The sequence below is a fragment of the Scleropages formosus genome, chromosome 7, assembly GCF_900964775.1.
Source record: "Scleropages formosus chromosome 7, fSclFor1.1, whole genome shotgun sequence".
In the NCBI taxonomy this organism is placed as follows: Eukaryota; Metazoa; Chordata; class Actinopteri; order Osteoglossiformes; family Osteoglossidae; genus Scleropages; species Scleropages formosus.
Window position 1 is genome coordinate 12267637 of NC_041812.1, and position 22585 is coordinate 12290221.

Here is a 22585-nt window from a genome sequence, read left to right on the forward strand (position 1 = left end):
TGTTAAGCAGTTTAGAACCTGGGGCCTTAACTGGCAAATGGTCACATGGTCAGTTCCTTAGGGGTCAGCAGGATCATGGATTTGCAGCCAGTCGGCAGTTCAGTCCTGACTGCCAGCTCCTGTTATAATTCCCTTGAAAGAAGTACTCACCTTAAATTGCTTCAGCTGTATGAATGGGTCAAAATCTTTAAGATGGTTTGCATAAAAATCTAAGTTAAGAAACAAATGCATAATAATAATAATAATAATAATAATAATAATAATTGCAATTATTTTTCAGTATAGCCAGGCTCCAAGCAGCAGCACGCTTAATTCTAAGAGTTTGGTATCATATGTACCCAGTGCCTATTTCTCCACGTTATTTGCAGAAAATAATCTGGTCACCCCATGAGGCACATTTTGTTTTTAATATTTCTGTTGTTGTTTTGTCATTGACAGATATTTCCAGGATTAATACTCTCTGATATCAAACCTGCCAAAAAAATGAAATTCAAAACCGTGTGCTACTTACTGGTGCAGCTCATGCACTGCCGGAAGATGTTCAAAGCAGAGATCCCCTTCTCCAACGTCATGACCTGTGAGGACGGTGATAAGGTAAGCTGCCCATCTACAGGGGGTGCTGCTGTCATAAACTTGCAGAATGTACGTTTTATCATACATCCTGACCTCTTTTGAATAAGCATGCACAATAGGAATAATCATATAAGCAATGACTTGAAATGGCCTAATTTCACTTGTAGATTTAAATCTGACCCCTCCTTCTCATCGCTGGCAGCCTTGTAAGAACTTTGCTGTCAGCAGGCTGGAAGGAGGAGAAGTGATATCATCAGCCAGCTGCTGTCTTCTTCAAGCTTAGTCAAAAGGACAACAAAACAATGTAAATCACTGTACACCAAGAGGTGTCAGAGTGGTGATGAGCCAAAAAAGAAAAAAAAAAAAAAAAATCAATTTTAAATTAGCTCAATTTACTGTAAGCATCTCTACAGGTGTTAAAATACTGATGTGTATGTATTATGACTTCATTTTTAGGTTGAAATAATTCAGCAAAATGAGCTGAATATGTCATTGCTGAATATTACAAGATATTTCCCCAAAACTACTCCAATAATAAAAAACTAGCTTTATAAATTAGTGAATAATTGTAGGTAACTTAACATTGTAAGTCTCTTTGGAGAAAAGTGACAGATAAATGATAAATAATGTTAATGAAGCTTAGTTTCCAATACTCAAATTATTTCTGAAGCTGTTTCTGGCAGGGAAGTAGGGCAAACAAAACCCCGTTAAAACTGATGGTTCACAGCTTTGCAGCTACACAAAACTTGAACTGTGAGATAGAAAAACTGAGGAGCGAGCAGCGTCAAAGTGGCCAGAAATGTGCCATGAGAGACACTTACAGTGCCCTGTATGTATGAGTTTTCTGTCAGTCCACTGAGCACTGCTATAAGGCAAATGGCTCGCTGGTCTGTTGAAGAAGTACAAGCTCTCTTTCTATTTTGAGCAACCCCTACGTGATCCTTCAGAAATAAGGTGCAAATGCAAAATCCCGACAGACTGGTTGATGTGCTACTTTTATAATTCTCCGTAAACATCTTGTAATCTGGAAAAGGCTATATTAATTTAAGAATAACTGACAGGTTTGCTGCGGTTTAAAAAACACTTGCATCCCTCCAGGATTAAATCTGAGTTTATTTGTACTTTTGTACCCATTTCCCTCCTCAGTGAAAAATTCAGGAGTTCAATAAGGAAAAAGCGCTAGAAATTGCCACTGACTACTTATTTGTCACTTCATTTCTCAAGCTGGGGGTTGTGGGGTAAAATATATTTGTGGGATGTCAGCGTAATTTAGTCTGCTGTTGCTTGTTCTTTAGAAGTTGGTGATTCACACCGCTGTTCTATTACAGCAGTAAAGGCCTGTCCATGTCATCCCCCCTTTCATCACTTTGCTTTGTTGGTGGGATTCACTGCACAACATGCTCCTTTCAATGAAGAGCTTTTCCAGGAACGCCTGCCCAATACACGGGAAACCTTGTGCTTTTTCAGCTTCTGAACTATGGCACAACAGTCTGAAGTCTCACTTCCAAGAAAGTCATTAGTCTCATTCTCTGCAAGTTACTGCCAGAAAACCAATCCTGAAGAAAGCCGAAAACCCTTTTCAGTTTTCAAAAAAGAAAAAAATAAATAAAACTGGCAGTTTAAATGTTTTCATTGTAAATGACCCATTCCATTTATGAGCTTGTGAAGCATTGTTCGCTGATCTGGTCAAGTTCCCTCTGCTGGGTGATGCCTTACTTAGTGCTGCCTTCTCCCTACAGAGAAGAGCGCTCCGCACCGCTCCAGAGAAACTGCGAAATCGCACTTCCTTCTCTGCTAACCTCACCCAAAGTACGCCTGGCACACGTGTCAACCGCTACATCGGCCGCCTCATTGAAGCACGCCAGACCGAGTCGGAGATGGCTGACCTGTACTTCCTCACGCTGATGTACAAGCAGGCTGAGAGAGAGCAGAGAGTAAGGACCTCCGAGATGAGTCACTTGATCTCGTTTAAACTTTTCTGCCCCATCTGGGCCTGGGTAGACTATGTGCCTACGAGGTCACTTTAGCACACATTAATCAATTATATCATCTTAAGTTTCCCTGCAGCAATTACCCACTGTAGTGATGCCAGGCCTCATCCTGGTTCATTCTTCGAGGGGGTGAGTGCTGCTTTGCTTAATTTGCAGTGGTATCCTAACTGATTCTCTCCAATGTCACTCCCAACTCCCATTCCACCTTTTGCAGTATCATCAGGTTCACGACGAGTATTTCACCGGTGCTGTGGTCCTCTCGCTGGTCCTCGCTGCTCTATTTGGACTGGTATACCTTCTGATGATTCCACAGTGCGTACAGCCCTCTCTGTTTCTTTCTCATGGCGATGCTCAGAGCACTGCATTGTCTGTGGCCCCCACTAACCCTGACCCTCTCTGCTTCTCCTCAGGGGCACTGTAGTACTGGTCCTCCTGGTGTTCTGCATTTGCTTTCTTGCTGCTTCTGTCATGTACCTGCACATCACTAGAGCACAGGTAATGTCTGTCTCTCTCTCATCTTCATTACATTCCTTTGCCGGCTTCCCAACTAACACTTTCCACAAGTAATCTGTTGATTTGCTGATGTAAACGATAATAGCCTAATGAGCTTTAAGACACTTTTCAGACCACCAGGGTGTACAGAGCCTTTGTACTTCTACTTCTGTGTCATGTTTTTCATCGTTCCAGTGTTATGCAGCTAAACAAAGCGGCACATGACTCAAAAGACAATGACTACTGCTTGTTTGCCAAAGCAACATATAAAGTATTGCTCATACTTTAGTGTATTTTACACATTCATGGGTTTATTCTGACCAAGTGGTGGTTTCGCCAATTATGTTCACTTTTTCTTTGCCTGAAAGGCTTGAATTTTCCTTCTGCTTTTAATTCAATTCATTTTCATAGAGCGCTCTTCTAACACAATCACACAGAGTTCTGAACAAAGGATTAGAGGCATAATACCAATAAGTGGCTATACATTAAATTACTACAATAACAAACAACTTCGATATCTTCTGTCCCCATCCACTCTCCCACAGTGTTTCCCAGGATGCCTCACCATTCAGATCAGAACTGCTCTGTGCGTGTTCATAGTGCTCTTAATCTACTCCGTGGCCCAGGCATGCGTGGTAAGTCCACCCCTCACATGACACAAGCCTCTTGCTGCAGCTCCAAAATGTGCAAAAGGAAGTTTAAAAATATATACATGTGTCAGGTTTAAGTAATTTATAATCAAAAAGGCAAGCTGTAGCCAAGGCAAATATACCACATACAACGCCTACACTGAGATCAATATTTTGCCATTTCTTTTATGGCTGTGTCAATGCTGCACTCATGCCCGTTAACCAAATTATTCTTCAGTACAGCCTGACCTGCCAATTCCTCATGTATAAAATGTTTAGAGTGTATGCTAAGTCTGAACGTACAGTAACATCCCAAAAACACATGCAACTTGAGACTCCAGAAAACATTTGAGCAAGCAGTACACCGATAAATCTGCAGCGGCAGTTTCTTCAGAAGACCTGAAGTTTACATATGGTTAGGCAACTTTCACAGGTTTTAAAAACCTCAGCTTAGATTTGCACCTAGGATCAAATTTGTTGAAGCAAAACAATAATAATAATGTATGAGCAAACCCCTTAGAGTCCACATGCAAACTTGTAAAGCTTGTGTGTGCTTATTGCTTTTATTCTTTTAGGATAAAATACAAAAACTATCACGTGCTTATTTTGTGATATACTACTCTGTTAGTTTATTACTTCAAACTACATGAATGCAGTTTTCTTCTTTAAAATTTTGGTTGCTTCAATGTTCATGTTCAGCTGTATGAAAAATCATTGTGAAAATGAAATGACTCTCCAGCGTGCATATGTCTGTGAGCACCTATTCATGTTGACAGCGCATTTGCATTTCCCCCTCACGCACAGGTGGGCTGTATGCCAGGGCTGTGGGGTGGGAGATTCTCCAGCTCCATCCTCATCATCGACTCAGACGGGGTCAACAGGACCATGGAGGAGTTGCCGTGCGAAAGTGCTCACTATGCCTTCCTCTTTTGTGTGGTGGGCACACTCACTGTTGCCCTTTTCCTGCGGGTCTCTTGGTTGCCAAAAATCCTCCTGCTCCTCATCCTCTGTGTCTTGTACATCACGATTTTTGAGATCAGTGGCTTCCGGAAATCAGTGGGGTAAAACTGCCTGAAACATTTCTTTAAGCACTCAGTTTCAAAGTACTTTCATAATATTGTTATTCTTTATTCATCTGGTGTCATTCACTGAGGCTACTTACAATGTGAGGTTTGTACTCAAAATTATTTGCCCACTTAGACAGCAGGATAATTTTTATTGTATCAGTTCAGGGTGTGTTTATATGTAATATTAGGGTATTTACTGTATCAATTCAGGGTAAGTACCTTGATCAAGAATACTACTACATCGACAGGGAGATTGAAACCTGGGACCTTCCGTCTGCAAGGTGAAGGCTCTAACCACTACGCTACCTGCTGCCCCCCATAGTAAATACAACTGAAACTCATATGCAACAGCAAAGGCTTTTCACTGGACAAAGGCCCGGTTTTCTTGAAATACAAACAATACATAATATATATGTTCTTAAAAGCCAAAGCGATTTGTTTATAAGTAAATTTAGACTGTAATGTTCAGCTTCCGAATTTCGTGAGAATTTGACCGAAGTCTGGGGTGTCAGCACAGGTGCAAACGAAATATGTGAGCAAAGAGCTTTCACAGACCTGGTGTGCAGGAGTGTCCGTCTGCTTACAGGGGCGGTACATTCTATATCCGCGGATACGAGCCCATCTTGGCCATCCTGCTGTTTGTCAGCGCCTTGGCACTCCACTCCCGCCAGCTGGACCTGAAGCTGCGGCTGGACTACCTCTGGGCTGCACAGGTGAGAATTCTGGATTAATCATACACCATCAGCCAACATATCAACTCCTATTGCCTGTGTAAGGACATTTATACATGTATAGAACGAGTATGTTAGGCACTGGTAGCATGAGCTGCTGCTTCAAAATATTAAGCCAGCAGTCTGGGAATAAAGTAATGTACTGGGTTATCCTTTGGCATCTGTGGTGAACATTAACTTTAGTTTTGAGTTAAATCCCTATTTAGTAATCCCAACTGCTGTTGGTCAAAGTTGTTACTTGTGGGTTGCACTGCTGTTCGAAGCAATCATTGTGATGAGGAGCATGCCGAATCCAGCTGCGGCAGCCACCCTGCTCCCTCTGCAACTGTGCCACTTCTATATTTGGAGAGCTGTGAAGTCACAGGCATTGGACTCTAACAGCCATGGAAATTTCTCACTTTGTCCAGTTAGCAACTAGCGAACCTTGATCCCAAGGTTCCAGGAAGTAGACAGTACAGTATATTGTAGTTGTGCAATGGAGTAACTCTTTTGATGTTCCCCTGCAGTCTGTATTGACTTTATAGGGGGTTTGTTATGTTTCTGTGTGACCCTGTTACATCAAACGTTAGGCTGTGAATGCTGCATGCCCTTTTTACCTCTTTTATACACTTTTGCTGGCAGGAAGATCATTGGCTCTAAGAGGGGCTTAACATAAGGGGGAATGTGGGTGAGGGTGCATAATCTCTACTTTCAGAAAAAAATGCTTTTTGGGCCCACATTTTTTTAAAATAGGTAATTCCCATACAATATCTATCCCAGAAAATTTTTAATATGACAATTACACCCAAAAGTTTAAAAGTATCCTTGCTAGGATGTGTTTGCCTTTGGTTTATCTTGGGGAGTCTCCACTGTAACTCTCTTACTGCACTGAAGATTTTTCAAAGTACTGCACAGAGGCGAAGTGGAGATGTTTGCATGTTCCTCCTGATTACAAGGTGTCACAGTCTGCCCCACACCAAAGGTGGCAGAGTGCCACGAAAGGCCTGTGAAGATGAAAGCCTGCTTCGAGAGTGGAAGTCCGGCCTTCTCAGGGTGTATGAAAGAGCTGCCAAAACAGTCAGCTCCGTGACTGCTGAAATGCACCTTCCCCGAGGAGTCTCACTAGAAAACCTGGACCAGAGATAACTTTTTTCTGTTGTTGACATTTCCTGAAAGGTGTCAGAGATCATCCTGAGTACATTATACAATCCTTTTCACACTGGCCTAAAACAACTTTCTAAGCATTTAGTCAAAAGAGGTTTAAAAATTCCCATGCACTATATTTCTTGATGCACAAACTGTCATGTTTTTGTGAAGCCTTAATTTTAACCATACTATAGTATTCAGAAATGAAATTCAAAATAAATTTCTCAAATGGGGGCGTGGTGGTGCAGTGGGTTGGACCGGGTCCTGCTCTCCGGTGGGTCTGGGGTTCGAGTCCCGCTTGGGGTGCCTGGCGACAGACTGGCGTCCCGTCCTGGGTGTGTCCCCTCCAGCCTTACGCCCTGAGTTGCCGGGTTAGGCTCCGGTTCCCCGCGACCCCGTATGGGACAAACGGTTCAGAAAGTGTGTGTGAGTTTCTCAAATCTACTCCCATATACAATATCACACACACACACATTTTCAGAACCGCTTGTCCCATACAGGGCGTAAGGCCGGAGGGGGAGGGGACACACCCAGGACGGGACGCCAGTCCGTCGCAAGGCACCCCAAGCGGGACTCGAACCCCAGACCCACCAGAGAGCAGGACCGTGCCCCCTATATACAATATCCCCTTCTATTTTACTGCCATCTGGTGGTAACAAAGAAAAGACACTAGAATGTCACTTTTTTTTTCTTTTGTTTGTGGTTTTCAAACTTCACAAGTTTGAAATTGCCTATCAGTCCTAGTTATATTATGGAGTTGAAAGTTAAGCCCCTAAAGCTCAAAACTGCAACTGCAATTCCCATGTGCATCTCAGTGTACCCCCCCCAACACACACACACACACACACACACACACACACACACACACACACACAATTTAAAGCCTTTTGACTTGTTTATATTTTCCTGAGTATATTTCAGGGAATTCCAGTGAGTGCCCCAAAAGAATGGTTATGGAAAAAACTTATGAGAACCTCTGAAAGCATTTACCAAAACTGGGCAATATGTGACGGTTTTGAACATCATCTGGGCACACTGCAGGATGCTTAGATTCAGTGTATTCACCTCACATTGTAAAAATAAACTTATTAAAATGTGCTTCCAACTCTATGCAACAGAATAGTTATTATCAATGTTTCTTAATGAGGTTTGCACCCCTGACAAGATGCAGGGAGGAACACATAATCTAGACTTTCACATAGTAGCAACAGTTCCTCTTTCTTGTATTTGCAGGTTAAACCAAATGCTTCCCAAGTGATAACTTCTCAATAAAATGCACTGATTTTTTTTTTTTTTTCCAGGCAGAAGAAGAGAGAGACGGCATGGAAAAAGTTAAACTTGATAATAAAAGAATCCTGTTTAACCTCTTGCCCGCTCACGTTGCACAGCACTTTCTTCTGTCCAACCCCAGGAATATGGTGAGGCCAGCAAGAGTGTGATCCTAGACAGTTGTTTCAGCTTTACCTTGTTTTGAAATGATGGTGTTAACATGACCCCAGGGTTTATCCACAGTTGTGGCTTGGTGACACTGACTGTTTGGACCTGGACTTCAGTGACAACTGTTCTCCATTTCTGTATGGCAAGGGAACTGACATTTAACAAGCGTTCCACAATGTCTTTGGGCTTGTGCCACACTGAATCACTTAATGGGAAATGCTCACCCTGGGAATGGGAATGAATGAATTATATATATATATATATAAAAAAATTTTTAAAGCCCATAGGACATTTTGGATGTCCGAATAAGCTGTGACAGCTTTATGAAACTTGCTTCTGATGTTAGTAAACTAGAGCTTGCAAACAAAAAACAGACAGCTCTGAAGTGTCAATACAACACTTTGGTTGAGTTCATACTGACACATATTCAGTAAAACCCGCTATATGGCTACAGAATCAGAGAAGCATTCTTCATAATGCTTAGAATAAGTAATATTGTGTGTAACAACCAGCACTGTGCCTTCACCCTTAAAGGCCCTGTCCTGTGACTATATTCAGCTGCAGCTTCCAGCTTTCTTTTGCTCCACATATCAAATTGTCAAACCTCATCAGGTGAAACTATAAAATGTGACTTCTTCTTTTCCAGGACCTGTACTACCAGTCATATGCTCAAGTGGGGGTGCTTTTTGCCTCCATTCCAAATTTCAATGACTTTTACATTGAGCTGGATGGCAACAACATGGGTGTGGAGTGCCTCCGTCTTCTGAATGAGATCATTGCAGACTTTGATGAGGTGAGCTCTTCACATATCAGAAGAAGCTGATGCAGAAGCAACAAAATTACAGTTATAATTCAAATTATACAATGTCTGCAAGCTGTGATTTCTGTATAAATGCATGTGAATAAGAGGTTTATAAGGAATACAAATTTTTTATTTGCTCAAAGGTTTGTAAAAGCACAGCTTGTGGTTTTCAGGAAAAAGTGGAAAAGTTGGTTTAGCACAGGGTCTTCCTGTTCATTCACTGGTTTGTCTGCCTGATCACCGAGCACTTATATCAAATCTGTAAAAAAATGTGTTACAAATGTTAGAGTAAGACTACGGTATTGTCATGTCTCAGCTATTTTTGGAGACAAGATACTGCCCTCAAGTTGAAACATGCTCCAGTCCAATCCACTCTAGTGAACTTTGTAGTGTGTGGGCTGCACTTCTGCCACAAGACATTAGATTGTGATAAACGGTGTTTTTTTAACTCCTTCAGCTCATGGACAAAGAATGTTACAAGGACATTGAGAAGATAAAGACGATTGGGAGCACCTACATGGCAGCTGTGGGTCTGGTGCCCACCATTGGAAAGAAGGTGGGTTCCAGGGAAAAACACATTTTTCGTGTGTGTGCCAAAATGCTGGCATGCAGTGGTGTATGGCATTTTTTCTCTTAAAAAGCATAAAGTAAAAGACCAGCAGGCATGGCAAAAATATCTGCCCCTATATGAAGCTAATATTTATCCAGCCCCAGAAGTGTCTTGAGTTTTTATCATTTTCATTATCATATTAACGGATGGTGCATTGGGTAGTGCTGGTGCCTCAGAGCACATGGGCTGTGCAATCAAGAGAAGGTTTGATGCCTGTTCAGTCTGGGTGTAGTCTGCATGTTCTCCCCATTTTTCCTAGGACCCTGATAATTCTCTAGACTGCTGCAAACCAGTCTTGGGCTAGTGGTTACTACAGTTAGTGAATGCAGTATGTTAATTCTGCATATCTCTAATTAGTATCCACAACCAAAGCTATTTCTAGCATCAGATAAGACATTCCGCACAAACTAACTCTTATTGTTTATAGTCACGTCTTTTAAACTGTAAATTTTTTCTTCTCTTTCCTTTAAAAAAATTTCAGACCAAAAAGTCTATTTCGTCTCACTTAAGCACAGTGGCTGATTTTGCCATTGAGATGTTTGATGTCCTGGATGAAATTAACTACCAGTCATACAATGACTTTGTCTTGAGAGTGGGTAAGTGTTTGTCTTGCCAGCCAGTGCCATGTGCCTTCTATCCAATCACCTGCTTGCAGCTGAAAGAGACATACATCATAATATGCTTTGCAGTTTTTTCAGTTTTATATAATAAATAGTCTTTATAACATATCTAGCTTTCAGTGCCTTGTTGCAAGCTGTGATCTCTTCCATTCCATTTCCAGTACTGTAATTAGAGAAGCTGTTGATATGTAAATTTATATCTAGAGGTGACATGTCTCAGTACCATATTTACAATTTCAGCTGCATGCCAATTCTTTACTGAATTCAAAAAGCAGTTTTCCTGACAAAAAACAAATCACATCCAACCTCCCTTACATCAAATCAGAATCTATAGTTTTGCTTCTCTTACAGGCATTAATGTCGGTCCAGTGGTGGCAGGTGTCATTGGAGCCCGGAGGCCCCAGTATGACATCTGGGGAAACACAGTCAACGTAGCCAGCCGGATGGACAGCACAGGCGTACCAGGGAAAATACAGGTCTTTATTATGTCAGACATGTATTCCTGACAAAAGCTTTGAGAGTTTTGACTATGAAATATGGCAGCTTCAGCATTGCTTCATCGGTATACCCTGAACATCAGAAAGTAACACCCGGATTTATTTTTAAGTTTACTGTTATACCACAAAGAAATCAGTGCTATAAGCTCCAGCATGTTTCCCATCATTACTACATTACAGGCATCCCTCAATTTAAAGAAATTAATCTGTTCATGAAAATGCTGCAGATATTAAAATTTCAGACACTCAAGGAAAATGTCCCATTATTTTGAACGAGGCAAAATAATATTTTCCCAGCCCATACAAAAACCCCAAACATCAGTGGAACACTGTAAAAACACCTGTATAACTATCAACCCATGATTTCAGCACAATAAAAAACACCTACATTTAAACACTTGCTGCTCCAGAGTAATTTCCACTTTTCTTTTTAACTGATCAGTTCTCTGCAGGACAAGCAATATACCAAGCAGGGATCCACTAAACATGTTACATTTATTGTGAACAACTTTATGAAACTGCACAGCGCTGCAAAAATGTGTATACACAACCTGAAAAACTGTCAGCTAAACCTTTTTTACTAATTGCTCTGCAATCATTCAATTACGTAACACATCCAATATGACCAACAGTGGAATTTCATACATTTCCCATAATGCTCAACTCAAAGCAACACTCACATTCCTAACACACCAACACAGAGATCTTGCTGCAGACATATCAACTACAAAGCAAAAGCCAAGAGTCGTTTATCTGAAACTTAGGACAAAGTGTTTGTAAATCAAGGAATGCCTGCATTTCCATTTACATGTATTCATTTAGCTGACAAATTTATAATTATTTAGAATGTTAGTAGTTAAAAGGAAGAACTATTACTACATGAAAATTTAAAAAGCTGATATACAAAGGGATATAACCAGTGGTTCATTAGTGGCCAAGGTTACAATCCTACAACAGTCATCTGTGGCACGGACATTTATGGTGGGAGAATTTAGAGAATGTGAAAAAATTTAAAACCAGTCTTTAATTTAACCTTTACTTCCTCAAAATTGCTGTCCTTACAGCCGCAGCTTTAATTTTCTGAGCTCCAAATGAAGTGGAGCTCATTTAAGTGATATGCACCTTCATTAGTCACATGGTGGTTCAAGGGACTGTAGAACAACAAACATATGAGGGTAACAGAAAGGTTGTTTGAAATATTCATTTTTCTTTGTGTCTCCTACAGGTCACAGAGGATGTGTACCGCACACTCAAGGTCAGCTACGACCTGGTGTGCCGGGGCAAGGTCAGCGTTAAGGGCAAAGGTGAGATGCTGACATACTTCCTGGAGGGGAAGTCACAGGGCTCTGACACGCTTGGACGGTCGGCCAGCCTGAGCCACAGTCTTCACCCCTGTGGCCGGGCCAATGCACAGGCTCGACTGGGGGCCAGCTGCCCTTCTGTGTCATCTGTAGCCAGCTTCACAGTGCGAGCCGGCATTGGGACCATACAGACCGGCCCAGTAAACAGCACCACCCCGGGGCTCTACCTTCCCTCCGCTGCAAGGCCAACTGCTGACAAGGACTGAGCCCAGTAAGAGGAATGGCATCTCCAACTCTGCCTGTAAACTCACCAGAAGGTCTTAGGCTACCGCACAACCAAGGATCCCTACACTCCAACCAAAGAGAATGTTGGGTTCTTTTATTAATGTAATACAAAACTGCTACACGTGAAAGGGGTTACAAGGGCTTACAGCCTTTGGCTGGAAGACTGCCCTAACAGAAAAGGGAAAAGCATTTTTGTAAACATCTTCCACTTTGACACAACAATACTGGATGGCAAAGACGCACTTTTTTGAATATCTGTGTCGACAGCCAGCATGCATATTAACGCTTCGTCCAGGGAATGAAACATTATATTTACAGAACTAAGCAATGCCGTTGACATAACTTTCACTGCCGAAGGTAGAAACATGTCTTCCGTTTAAGCAATGATGTTCAACAGATCTTGCATTTTTGATATGACCCAAAATGTTGAAATTCTATATGAAAGCTCTATGCTGCATTTTGCAAGTTTTTAAGTTTGGTCAAATGTTTTGGTCGACTTATGGAACATATTTCATGAATTTGGTTATATTTTTTCTTCGGAAGAGAGTAATCAATCTCACAATGCTTCAAAGAAAATGCAAAATTCTTTACAAGTAAATACGCTATTAATATTCATCAGTCATCCCATTCCAGTGGTTTTGCTTTTTAATCTTTTCCCATTTATGCCAAGACTTTATATTTTCAGGTCTACAAAGTGTTTTTGATACAGATGAAGATATTATGGTTGTGTCAGATATCTTTTTTGTACAAGTGTGTGCATGTTTAATGCTGAATTATAATGTAATAGCACAACTGTCTTTGGTAGCACATAGTCCTTTGGGTGGTTAAATTGGCTTTGACCTTACTGGTTCTCTGCTCTTATGAAGAGGGGTGTGGAAAACTTGAATGCTATGAGGAGAGAAATGTTTAATACTGTCCCTGCTTTGGACCCATTGCAACGGTATGTCTTAGGCATTTAAGGGTCAAAAGTCAGCTTAACAGCACTTAACCCACAGTCATGCCTTAGAATATACTCTTGAGAAAGTATCACATCATCACAAATAAAAGGAATGAATTTACTTGCTTGTCATAATATTTGTAAACTGATAAATCATTACCAGGCAAACTAAAATTTGCATAATGTAACAGCTAAAAAAAGGAAACTGCTCATTGTAGCAACAAATTTTCCTGCAAAGCTTTACTTGTACTTGCTTTAGATCTGAGAAAATTTAAGTTACAGCAGATATACAGGCAGTATGCCAACAAGACATGTTTATCTTAAGGAGGGGAATCATCTTATTAGGTGACATATAGAAGCTGGTGTTTCTTATTCTTTAGCTCAATATTTTTCTTAGAAGTTTAAGATGTTTTTTTCTGACCTTTAAACCTAATCATCTAATATTTTAACACAGTTGCTTTGCTGCATAATGTGGACGTTGCACACAGGTTATAGGCAAGACAGTAATCAAATCTCATAAGTGTTGAACCCATGACCTTGAAGGCAGTCAGATCCTGGAAATGTTCTGTTGTTTTCCACCCCCTTCCACATAGAGGATGGCTGTGTGTGGGCGGCCATGCTGACAGAAACACCATGGTCTGCAGCCAGGGCTTTGAAGTGAAGGTCAGACCAAAAGGGGGTTGGAAGAAGCAAAAAAGTAGGCACAACAGAAAGGGAACATTTGTTAACCTAAAGCACGATGCCCTCAATAGGTCAGATGGGCTTTATGAGGACCCTGATTAATGCTCAACCATGCACTGTTACAAAACTATATAAACATAACACATGAAGTAACTGACCACATCTGCTATGTCTAAGGGGTAAGGTGGTCCGGGCTGTGTTTTTTGTTTCGTATGTTATTTTCTTATGATGCAATGTGTGCTTGGTGCATGCTGCTTGCTTCCGTGATCTTTACCAGTCCTGTTTACTAGACATGTGAACGCTGAAGAGGGAGGAGAATTCATTGGCAGGCCAATAGTCAAACATCCGCCAATACTCGAGGATATCCACAGTAAACCGTACTCATCTAGTGGCTAGAACCTCTCATTATGACACTAAGTGACCCGACAGATCTGCTTATAAGTGTAGCAGTCCTTCAGATAGTAAGTAAAATCTGGTTTGTCAGACAAAGTGTTCCCCCACTTGTTGCCTGGCTTATTTAATTGCTCTGATAATGAATTACATCATTTTGAAACAATCTGTATAGATAAGGAATTAAGTACAGTATATATTGCCTTATTTTAAATGTAAAGTGATTTAAAAAATTGCCTTTTAGATATCATTTTATTATGCAGAATTAATTTTGTAAATACATTAAGCTATATATGATGGATTATTTAAATTGTAAAGATGAAGTTGATTAAAGTAATACAAGGTTTTGTAATCAATATATTATTGTTGTAAAACAGTAAATATATACAGATATGGTTTGATTCACCCAGTTTTTGCAGCTCTAAGGCCTTGATACCGAATGATTTTTTTATCTGTTATGTTCAGGAATTAAAATATGACATCATTGCTGAAAAATTATTAATAATGGATCCTTGTTAGATCTGATCATTTATACAGGAATTTAAATTGAATTAACATTCAAAATAGCCATAGTCATTTAACTGCCTTTTAATGTTTATATTTTGTTTTTAGATAAAATTTTAGAAGTATAATAAAATGTTGCCAACACAATACAACTCACAGTCAGAGGTATTTCCTTTGTTTAAAATGAGTAGCAATAAGCTATCTAGAAGAACTGTACCTGGTGCGATAGTAGGGCATTGGGTTACTGACACATGAGCTAATGTTATATTGTCCTGTAAGAAATATCATAATAAATTCTTTATAACATTATGGCATGCAAAAACCTCCTGTCTGTGTTTTTGTGCCAGAGAGGTCTACTATTGCTCATTTCAGTTTAAGTTAATCCGCTCACCTCAGTCACCTCCACTACACCCTGAACTAATTTCAGTTGGTGACTGTGCAACAGTGCAGTTAACACAGCAGTGTAGCACTGCTCCTGCTATTTTCAGTCAGTCTTAAAACAACCTGCACTGTTTTCAAATTTGGAAAAACTAGTTACAACAAGGCCGTTAACAGAGCAAAACCTTCATAGGACTTGTTACGGGCTGCTCAGGTCTCTGGGTACAGGCCTTTAGTAAACAACACAGATGTTTAGCTACAAGGATGACATCGCTGCCAAAGTTAAAGCTGGATATGTAATTCCTAAAAAAGTATATTGGTTAGTAAAGGGGAACGTAGCTTACTTTCCATAAGTTCCATATCAGGATCCATTACAAAATGTACTGCACTACAAAGTCCCAGCAAAGCAGCCAAAAGATATAGTAAGATAAGATATATAAAAAGTTTAGAACCACATCCCCAGAGAGGAAAAACTGCATTCCTGTACATAAACTTTTTGTATTTGTTATTGTTATACTCAATCAATAAATCTCTTATCTATCACAAAGGTGTGCTGAGTGATCATGTGCTAATGTAAAATGCAAGACTAATTTAATAATACAGGTAGATCAGTAACTTTGTCTGGTTTTGGGATCTTTTAGACCATCATACAAACCATTTGTGTGCATTCCCTTAAAAAAAAAAAAAATTCTAAACCCTGCAAAGAAATTCACATTTAAAACCCCCCTGCATCAGGAGAAAATCATACTTCAACTGAAAAAATGATAAAAGAGTACAGTGTTATTTCCCACAAATAACATCACCAACTCTGAAGATGTGTGTACCCTTCAGAGAAAGGTGCAGGGTAGAATGAGTCCCTTATAAAACAACAAAGCTTCAATCTGTCGACAAACTCACTGACTCTGTACACTGTCTGAACTGCTTGTCCCATACGGGGTCGCGGTGAGCCACAGCCTTAACCCGGCAACACAGGGCGCAAGGCTGGAGGGGACACACCCAGGACGGGACACCACTCCATCGCAAGGCACCCCAAGCGGGACTCGAAACCCAGACCCACCAGAGAGCAGGACCTGGTTCAACCTACTGCACCTCCACTGACTCTGTATAAAAGCTTTAAAATGTTTAAGCTCTAGCAGTACAAGTAATTTGTACCAGAACTCAGTCCTGGAATGACAGTTACAGAATGAAGCCGGTCAGTCCTGTGAACACTGTGCATTTTTAGACACAACTTTGTGGCTGTTTTCCCCAAATCTAATTCCAGAACAGTTGTTGGAAGAGAAAGCAAAAAAAAAAAAAAACCTTATCACTCTGCTTTTGTGTAAATTGTAAACACAATGCAGGAATTTGCCAATTCCTTTGGAAGGAAGCCAAAGTTTTTAAAACATCTACTTGTGAGTTTCCCTGCACAGCAGCATGATAAACAAATGGCAGTGTTGCCCAGTCAAGCATGAAACGCATTGTAATCTGATCAAGAATGACTGGATACAGGCGAGGATGTCATTCCTCAACAGAAAGACAAAGTCTGCAATTACTGACAAATGCTATACAGCCTCAAGCCAATTAGCTGTGGGTTAATTTAGCCATGTAATTGCCAACATTACTATGTAAAGAACAAAAAACTTCAAAGCTCCTTTTTCCACAGTATTTCAGCAACACAAATCTCAAAGTCAGCTTTATCAGGTCAGTAAAATATCTCAATATATTATGGGTGAAGTGTACGGCTTTAAGCTAAATATGTTTTCTTTAAAAAAAATTTGCCAAAACATCATATATTCAGACATTTCAAACATTCCAACTGAGGCAAACAACCTAAACAAACAGATGTATATCTAATAAACTCAAAGGGAAATTTGTACTACAGTACCTGTGAAAAGTGAGTACACTTGCTGCAAAATAGTTTTTCTTCACAGTCAGCATTTTGTTAACACATTTAAGCAGAAAATCAGTCAACATGTCTCCCAGCTTTTCTCCAGCAGTTCCCAGAGATGCTTTCCTTTTATTCTCCTGTTCAGTTTGTTGACCAAATGTAATGAAACTTCTTACTGGTTTATGATGTTTAAAACTTGTTTATGATGTGAAAATTATGAGTTGACTGAATTGAGTTTTTTTGGTGAAAGAAGATCTGAGCAAAGCAATTGACAATTCCTGTGCTGTAGTAACACAAGGAATGGGCAAGATGTCATCAGCTGTAACTGGTTTACCAAGTTTTTTTTTTTTTTTTTTCATAAATGCACAGAGAGCCCTTAAAATTTGGTTATGGTAATAATCCCCACTCAGCTGTTGTAATATTCCTAAATTGAGCTCTCTATAAATCAAAGGAAAAAATGTTGCACTTTTAGAAGCACCACCCAATATGCTGCCTGACTAATTACTGGCATTATAGAAACATGCTGTAAAACAGTAATTGCAGGGTCAACACATGTTGCAAGCAAAAATCCAAATTAGTGGTAAGAATATGACATTAACCAAAGTAGTTTCAGGTGGATGTTAAACTGGCCTCTCTAGTAATGCAAACTACTGCAGTAATCATGCATTACCAAAAATAGATTTTCACACCTTGTCTGTTCTCAAGTAAAGGTTTAATCCTAAACTGTATTATACTATAGTAATAATCTGTTAACTATAGTAAAAGGTGTGTTTTTCCACAAAAGCAAAGTTAGTTGATCAGTACATTTGCAATGTTTTGGTTATTTTTTTCCTCACTCTAGCTAAATAAAAGAAAATGTAAAGTTACAACTAATTCCATTAATGAATCAATCCTATAGTTGAATGAAAACCTGCATAAACTTTAGTGCTCAAAATCTGGTACAATTACTAGATTATAGACACAGCCAATCACAATTATAGAAAGAGCCTAGCCTGGACAGCAATAGCAGAAGAGGAGGAATTGCAATCCATGAAGGCCACATCTTAGTATTTCTACCTTAGAGGTCATGTGTTGACAGTTACTGAGTGCCTTTTTCAAGTAGACCATTGAACACTTGTTTAACAAAACACATGCTATGGCCCTGGAGGACAGAAATATAAGCAATATTCTAAATTAAGTAATCTTCTATAAACATATAACTTCTAATTCTGAATGAACAAATCCGAGAGAAATTGCTGTGCAGTGACCTTAAGCGCTGTGTCTAAGCAGTCATCCCATGCCAGCATGCTCTTTTTTTCTTTCCCCAGAAACAAGTCCTGACGCAACAAAAAAATGGAGTACCTGGATACCATTGAGGAGTGTGAGGAGCTAGAAGATGAGTCTTTTCTCCTTGTGGTGCGCCGGCCACACAGGAGTTCTCATTCTCTGGTGAAACAAAGTACACCTGCTGTGCCAGATGAGTCACACTTCACTGTCTCCAGCGACTTCTCACAACCTTTCAGGTCAAAGTGGACATCTCTTGGACAGGAGACCTGTGAGCAGCTGCCCTCTCTGGAAAAGATAGGCAATTCTACAAGTAACCACCGTGGATCTTCTCCTTTTGATTCTCCAAAGCTCCTTCCATTAGAATCAAAAGACAGCAACGACAGAGAAGACAGGACACTAGTGCACCGCACTGCGACATTGGCTGAAGGTGACTCACCTCCATGCATCAGTCCCCCACAAACACAACATAGTGTCCTGGAGAAGCCAGCTGACTGTCAGACAGAGGTACACATTTCAACTTAAGACTGCAAAAATGTCCCCAATAAGGAAGCTGCTTCATGTCTTTCAAGGTTTTAAAAAAAAAAAATGGCAGGTGTACTTGGCAGAATGCTTGTGATTTGTTTATGATTGACTCAATAACACTTTCTCACATGAAGTTCACAGGGAATAAAAAGAGCAGAAAGTCTTTGAAAATTTCTCCAGATATTGTCCAACCACCTGTATCTCGGAAAAAGAAAAGGATGAAGAGACATCCAAGTCAATCCACAAAGGTAAAATATACTCTGTATCACTCCAGGAGAAGTGCCAGGGATTAGAATTACCTGCAAAATACTATAATTGTTACAATACTAAGATGAACAAAACAGATGACAGATGTTTTTTCTTTTTAAACTTTTTCAGCAATGTCTTGTACCACTGTGGTTGGTTAACCTTATGAAGAACATAGAAGAGGCAACAAAACATGAACTGGTCATCGAATAAGGTTATCTAACACCTGCTACATCTCAGACATCTCCCTTCTCTGCAGGAACAAGCAAGCTTTTGGGCACTGACCTTTTTCAAAGTTAGTTTTTTTTCAGTTTGTTAGGAGATAGGCTCTTTGTGTAAATGCAGGCAATCCAGTGGCAGATGGGAGTTGACTGGCACTGTTGGCTAACCCCCCTTACTTTGGAAGGGCCCCTTGTTTTTGAAATAACCTGACCTTGAAAAACTATTTTTCTGTCATCTTGCACAACTTAACCCATTAGCACGTGGTGGTGTGATGTTTAATGTTAATAATTCACTTATACCTTACAAAATAAGGTGGCACAGAAGAAAAGCAAGACTTCAATATTAAGCTACATCTCTGTAGCACACACAGCTGTAAGTGTGACATAATGAGAATAAAATGACTGCCAGCAGAATACATTGCTGTGTAATACAGAAGAACACTGTTTGTGAAGCCCAGAGGGCAGTTCAAATGAATGACATGTTGCTGAATGTATTTTCACTTCAGGTCAAAAAAATAAAAAAGCGGTGAAATGTTCAGGTCCCCCCCCTGTTTTGCATTTATTGTCAAAGTCACAGGACACAATTTAAAACAGACACACCAGTTAAACTCTAGCAAAAGACAACTGCAAACAAGGAAACTAGGCACCAAATCATGTCTTTTGGGTTGACCAAAGCCTCAGAATTGGCCTAATTACCATACTTACTATCACTGTGGAGGAGGAAACTGCACAATGAAGACTAAGGATTTATTAAGTCAACTGTTTACACTAGATAAACTATTACTACACCAGGAGATGGGGAAATTATAACTTCCGGGAAAACCTGGTTATCAGTGTGGAAGATTCCAAAACACCAAACTGGAGTTTCAAAAAAACAGAGCAGCACCACAGTATTTGCTTCAATAGCTGTGCTTAAAAATAAGGCCTAAGGATCTTTGTACCCAATGTGAGTCACGAACAGCAGAATCACCCAAGCTATTTACGACTGAAACTGACTTTTTGAGGTAACTGTGAAAGAAAACGGGGCCAAACTGTTGTCCACCGTCGTTGAACACCTGAACAAAGCAATCAGAAGGTTGTTTTCCAAGTCGAACCACTATCAACTGTTCCACGGTAAATATTGACGATAAATCCAAATAATCTGCTGAGGGGATGTACGCAAAAAAAGCCGCCACAGCACAGGGCACCCAATCGAATCTCAGGCCTCCTCCTCAACAGGAAAATTAAAGTCACTTGACAATCAAACATTAACGTCGTCGGAGGTCACGGCTCTGTATAAATACGTCGACGGCTCCAGCGAAATTCAGTTAATTTTTCCCGTGAAAAGAAGTGGTTACCAGGCGGATTTTAGTCACTTACATAGTTTGTCTTCGAACTTGTTTTCCCCCCTTCCTGAGGAACAATGAGCGGCTTCGCGCGCCTAAGCTACTGCCTATTCGCGGCCCTCCTCGCGAGCGGCCCGTTAGCGCGAGTGGTGCGCGCCTCGTCCGACTTGGCGCCAAAGCCGATCCGCTGCGCGCCCTGCACGCCCGAGAGGCTGCGCGAGTGCCCGCCGGTGGCTCCCGAGTGTGCGGACGTGCAGCGCGAGCCGGGCTGCGGCTGCTGCAGCGTGTGCGCGCTAAGCAAAGGCGAGCGCTGCGGCGTGTACACGGCGCACTGCGGGATCGGGCTACGCTGCACCCCGGAGCCCAACGACCCGCGGCCTATCCACACGCTCATCCACGGACAGGCCATATGCACGGAGTCGAGCGGTCCAGCGGCTTCCCAGAGGCCCGGTAGGAGCAGCCGTCTATGCGGGTGAAAGCTTGACTAAGGAAACGCTTTAAAAAAAAAAAAAAAAAAAAAAAAAAAAAAAAAGGGGGGGGGGGGGCTGACACTCAAAGCCCTATATACTTCCATAGAGTTTTTTTTTTTTTTTTTTTCCTGAAAATCATCATGTTTGCCATAAATGAGCCTTCACTTTGCATTTAAAAAATCTGGTTGAAATTTGACCTCTTGCTATAATTTCCTTGAGCAAAGTACTTACCCAGAAGTGATGCTGTAAATTGCCTAACATGGTAAGTCAATTGGAACAAAGGCTTTTGCTTCATATACAAACCTGTGTTATCTGCATTGTAATGAATCTGCTCCACTGTTGCTGCATCACTTCCTCACAACCTCTTTTCCAGGTGATCTGGAAACTACTCCAGACCAGGGCTCCGTTCTCTACATGCTGCAACAGAACAAACCTGGGGATCCGAAGGACACGGCAGATGGCCAGGAGAGCATTAGGGCCAAGATCAATGCCATCCAGAACAAGCTGGTTGTGTGTGTAAGTTGCCTTTTAGTTGCTGAGAACACTACTGGAGTAGATTGTACTAATGGCTTTGGGAACTAGGTGAAAATCGGCCTAGGGTGCTCCACTATGCCACACCAGGGTTTTGATGCACCTAAAAGCATTTTCTTGCCATAGGGTCCTTGCCACAAGGCGCTGCACCAGGCGCTGGACACAATTGCTGCTTCCCAGAACAAACTAGGCGAGGAGTTCGCTACCTTCTACCTTCCCAACTGCGATAAGCATGGCTTCTACAAGGCAAAACAGGTACCTGCATGTCACCCCCACCATGATGGTTCTGCTGATCCAGTGGTCTCCCTTGTCTTACACCATCCTCCTGTCTCTCAGTGCGAGTCCTCCCTGGAGGGCCGGGAAGCACGGTGCTGGTGCGTGTCCTCCTGGAATGGCCAGAGGATTGCAGGGACCAAAGACCTGCTGGAGGACACCGACTGCCAGCTGGATCTGTCCTGAGGCCAAATTGATGTGAACACATGCACTCGTACCCACGCCCAGGGCTTCAGTTTTATTTATTTAACTCTTAAATCAGTGCACAAGTTGATTTCTTAATGTGGACTTTTTCTGAAATGTAAGCTAATCATATGGTTTTTATTTATTTACAATGCACACTTTCACAGTTCCATATTTTAAATGTTGGTGAAATGTATTATAGCTTATTGTAACTTGGTGTCTGTTCTGACCAAGCAACTCCACCATAGGGCCTGGCCCTTGACCACACACAGGTCACAGATGACCTCACTGGCGTTTATTGTCAATCCATGCTAGCAGTGTTGCTGGGGAAATGTTGCCATATAACATACCTCACTCTGACTTTGTCAAACAGGTATGACCTTTTATCTACCTCTGACCAGCGTTTCAGCTGACTTCTTTCATGGGTTAAATGCCTGTATGAACCTAGCTACTTAGCGAGGACCTCTTTAGTTCAAAGCTAAAACTTCAGGATTGTTCAGTTGCTGCTATTTTTGCCTAAATGGCAAGTCAGTTGTTCATTCTTGCCACTGTGATACTCTATTAAAATGAACATTTTAACCTCAATCTTGTCCTTGCCTTGTGAACACACACACCTTGTGAACAAAAAGCC

At 41.0% G+C, this 22585-nt stretch overlaps 2 protein-coding genes across 2 annotated transcripts in view; both read left to right on the forward strand.

Annotated features, from left to right (window-relative positions):
• LOC108937596 (adenylate cyclase type 1-like) overlaps nucleotides 1-12572 on the forward strand; it is a 33952-nt gene extending 21380 nt beyond the window's left edge. Inside the window, exons 8-20 of the mRNA XM_029253299.1 lie at nucleotides 439-594; nucleotides 2313-2507; nucleotides 2779-2876; nucleotides 2975-3059; nucleotides 3602-3691; nucleotides 4490-4746; nucleotides 5339-5465; nucleotides 7910-8026; nucleotides 8692-8838; nucleotides 9305-9403; nucleotides 9939-10053; nucleotides 10429-10553; nucleotides 11800-12572. Coding sequence (XP_029109132.1) covers nucleotides 439-594; nucleotides 2313-2507; nucleotides 2779-2876; nucleotides 2975-3059; nucleotides 3602-3691; nucleotides 4490-4746; nucleotides 5339-5465; nucleotides 7910-8026; nucleotides 8692-8838; nucleotides 9305-9403; nucleotides 9939-10053; nucleotides 10429-10553; nucleotides 11800-12141 — 1953 coding nt within the window. The 3' untranslated portion in view covers nucleotides 12142-12572. The remainder of the gene's footprint in view (nucleotides 1-438; nucleotides 595-2312; nucleotides 2508-2778; nucleotides 2877-2974; nucleotides 3060-3601; nucleotides 3692-4489; nucleotides 4747-5338; nucleotides 5466-7909; nucleotides 8027-8691; nucleotides 8839-9304; nucleotides 9404-9938; nucleotides 10054-10428; nucleotides 10554-11799) is intronic.
• Nucleotides 12573-20474: 7902 nt separating this feature from the next.
• On the forward strand, nucleotides 20475-22539 carry LOC108937597 (insulin-like growth factor-binding protein 1). Its single transcript, XM_018757615.2, has 4 exons — nucleotides 20475-20947; nucleotides 21341-21483; nucleotides 21625-21753; nucleotides 21835-22539. Exons 1-4 carry the CDS (start codon nucleotides 20575-20577, stop codon nucleotides 21955-21957), a joined length of 768 nt encoding a protein of 255 aa, XP_018613131.2. The 5' UTR covers nucleotides 20475-20574; the 3' UTR covers nucleotides 21958-22539.
• Nucleotides 22540-22585: the final 46 nt, after the last annotated feature.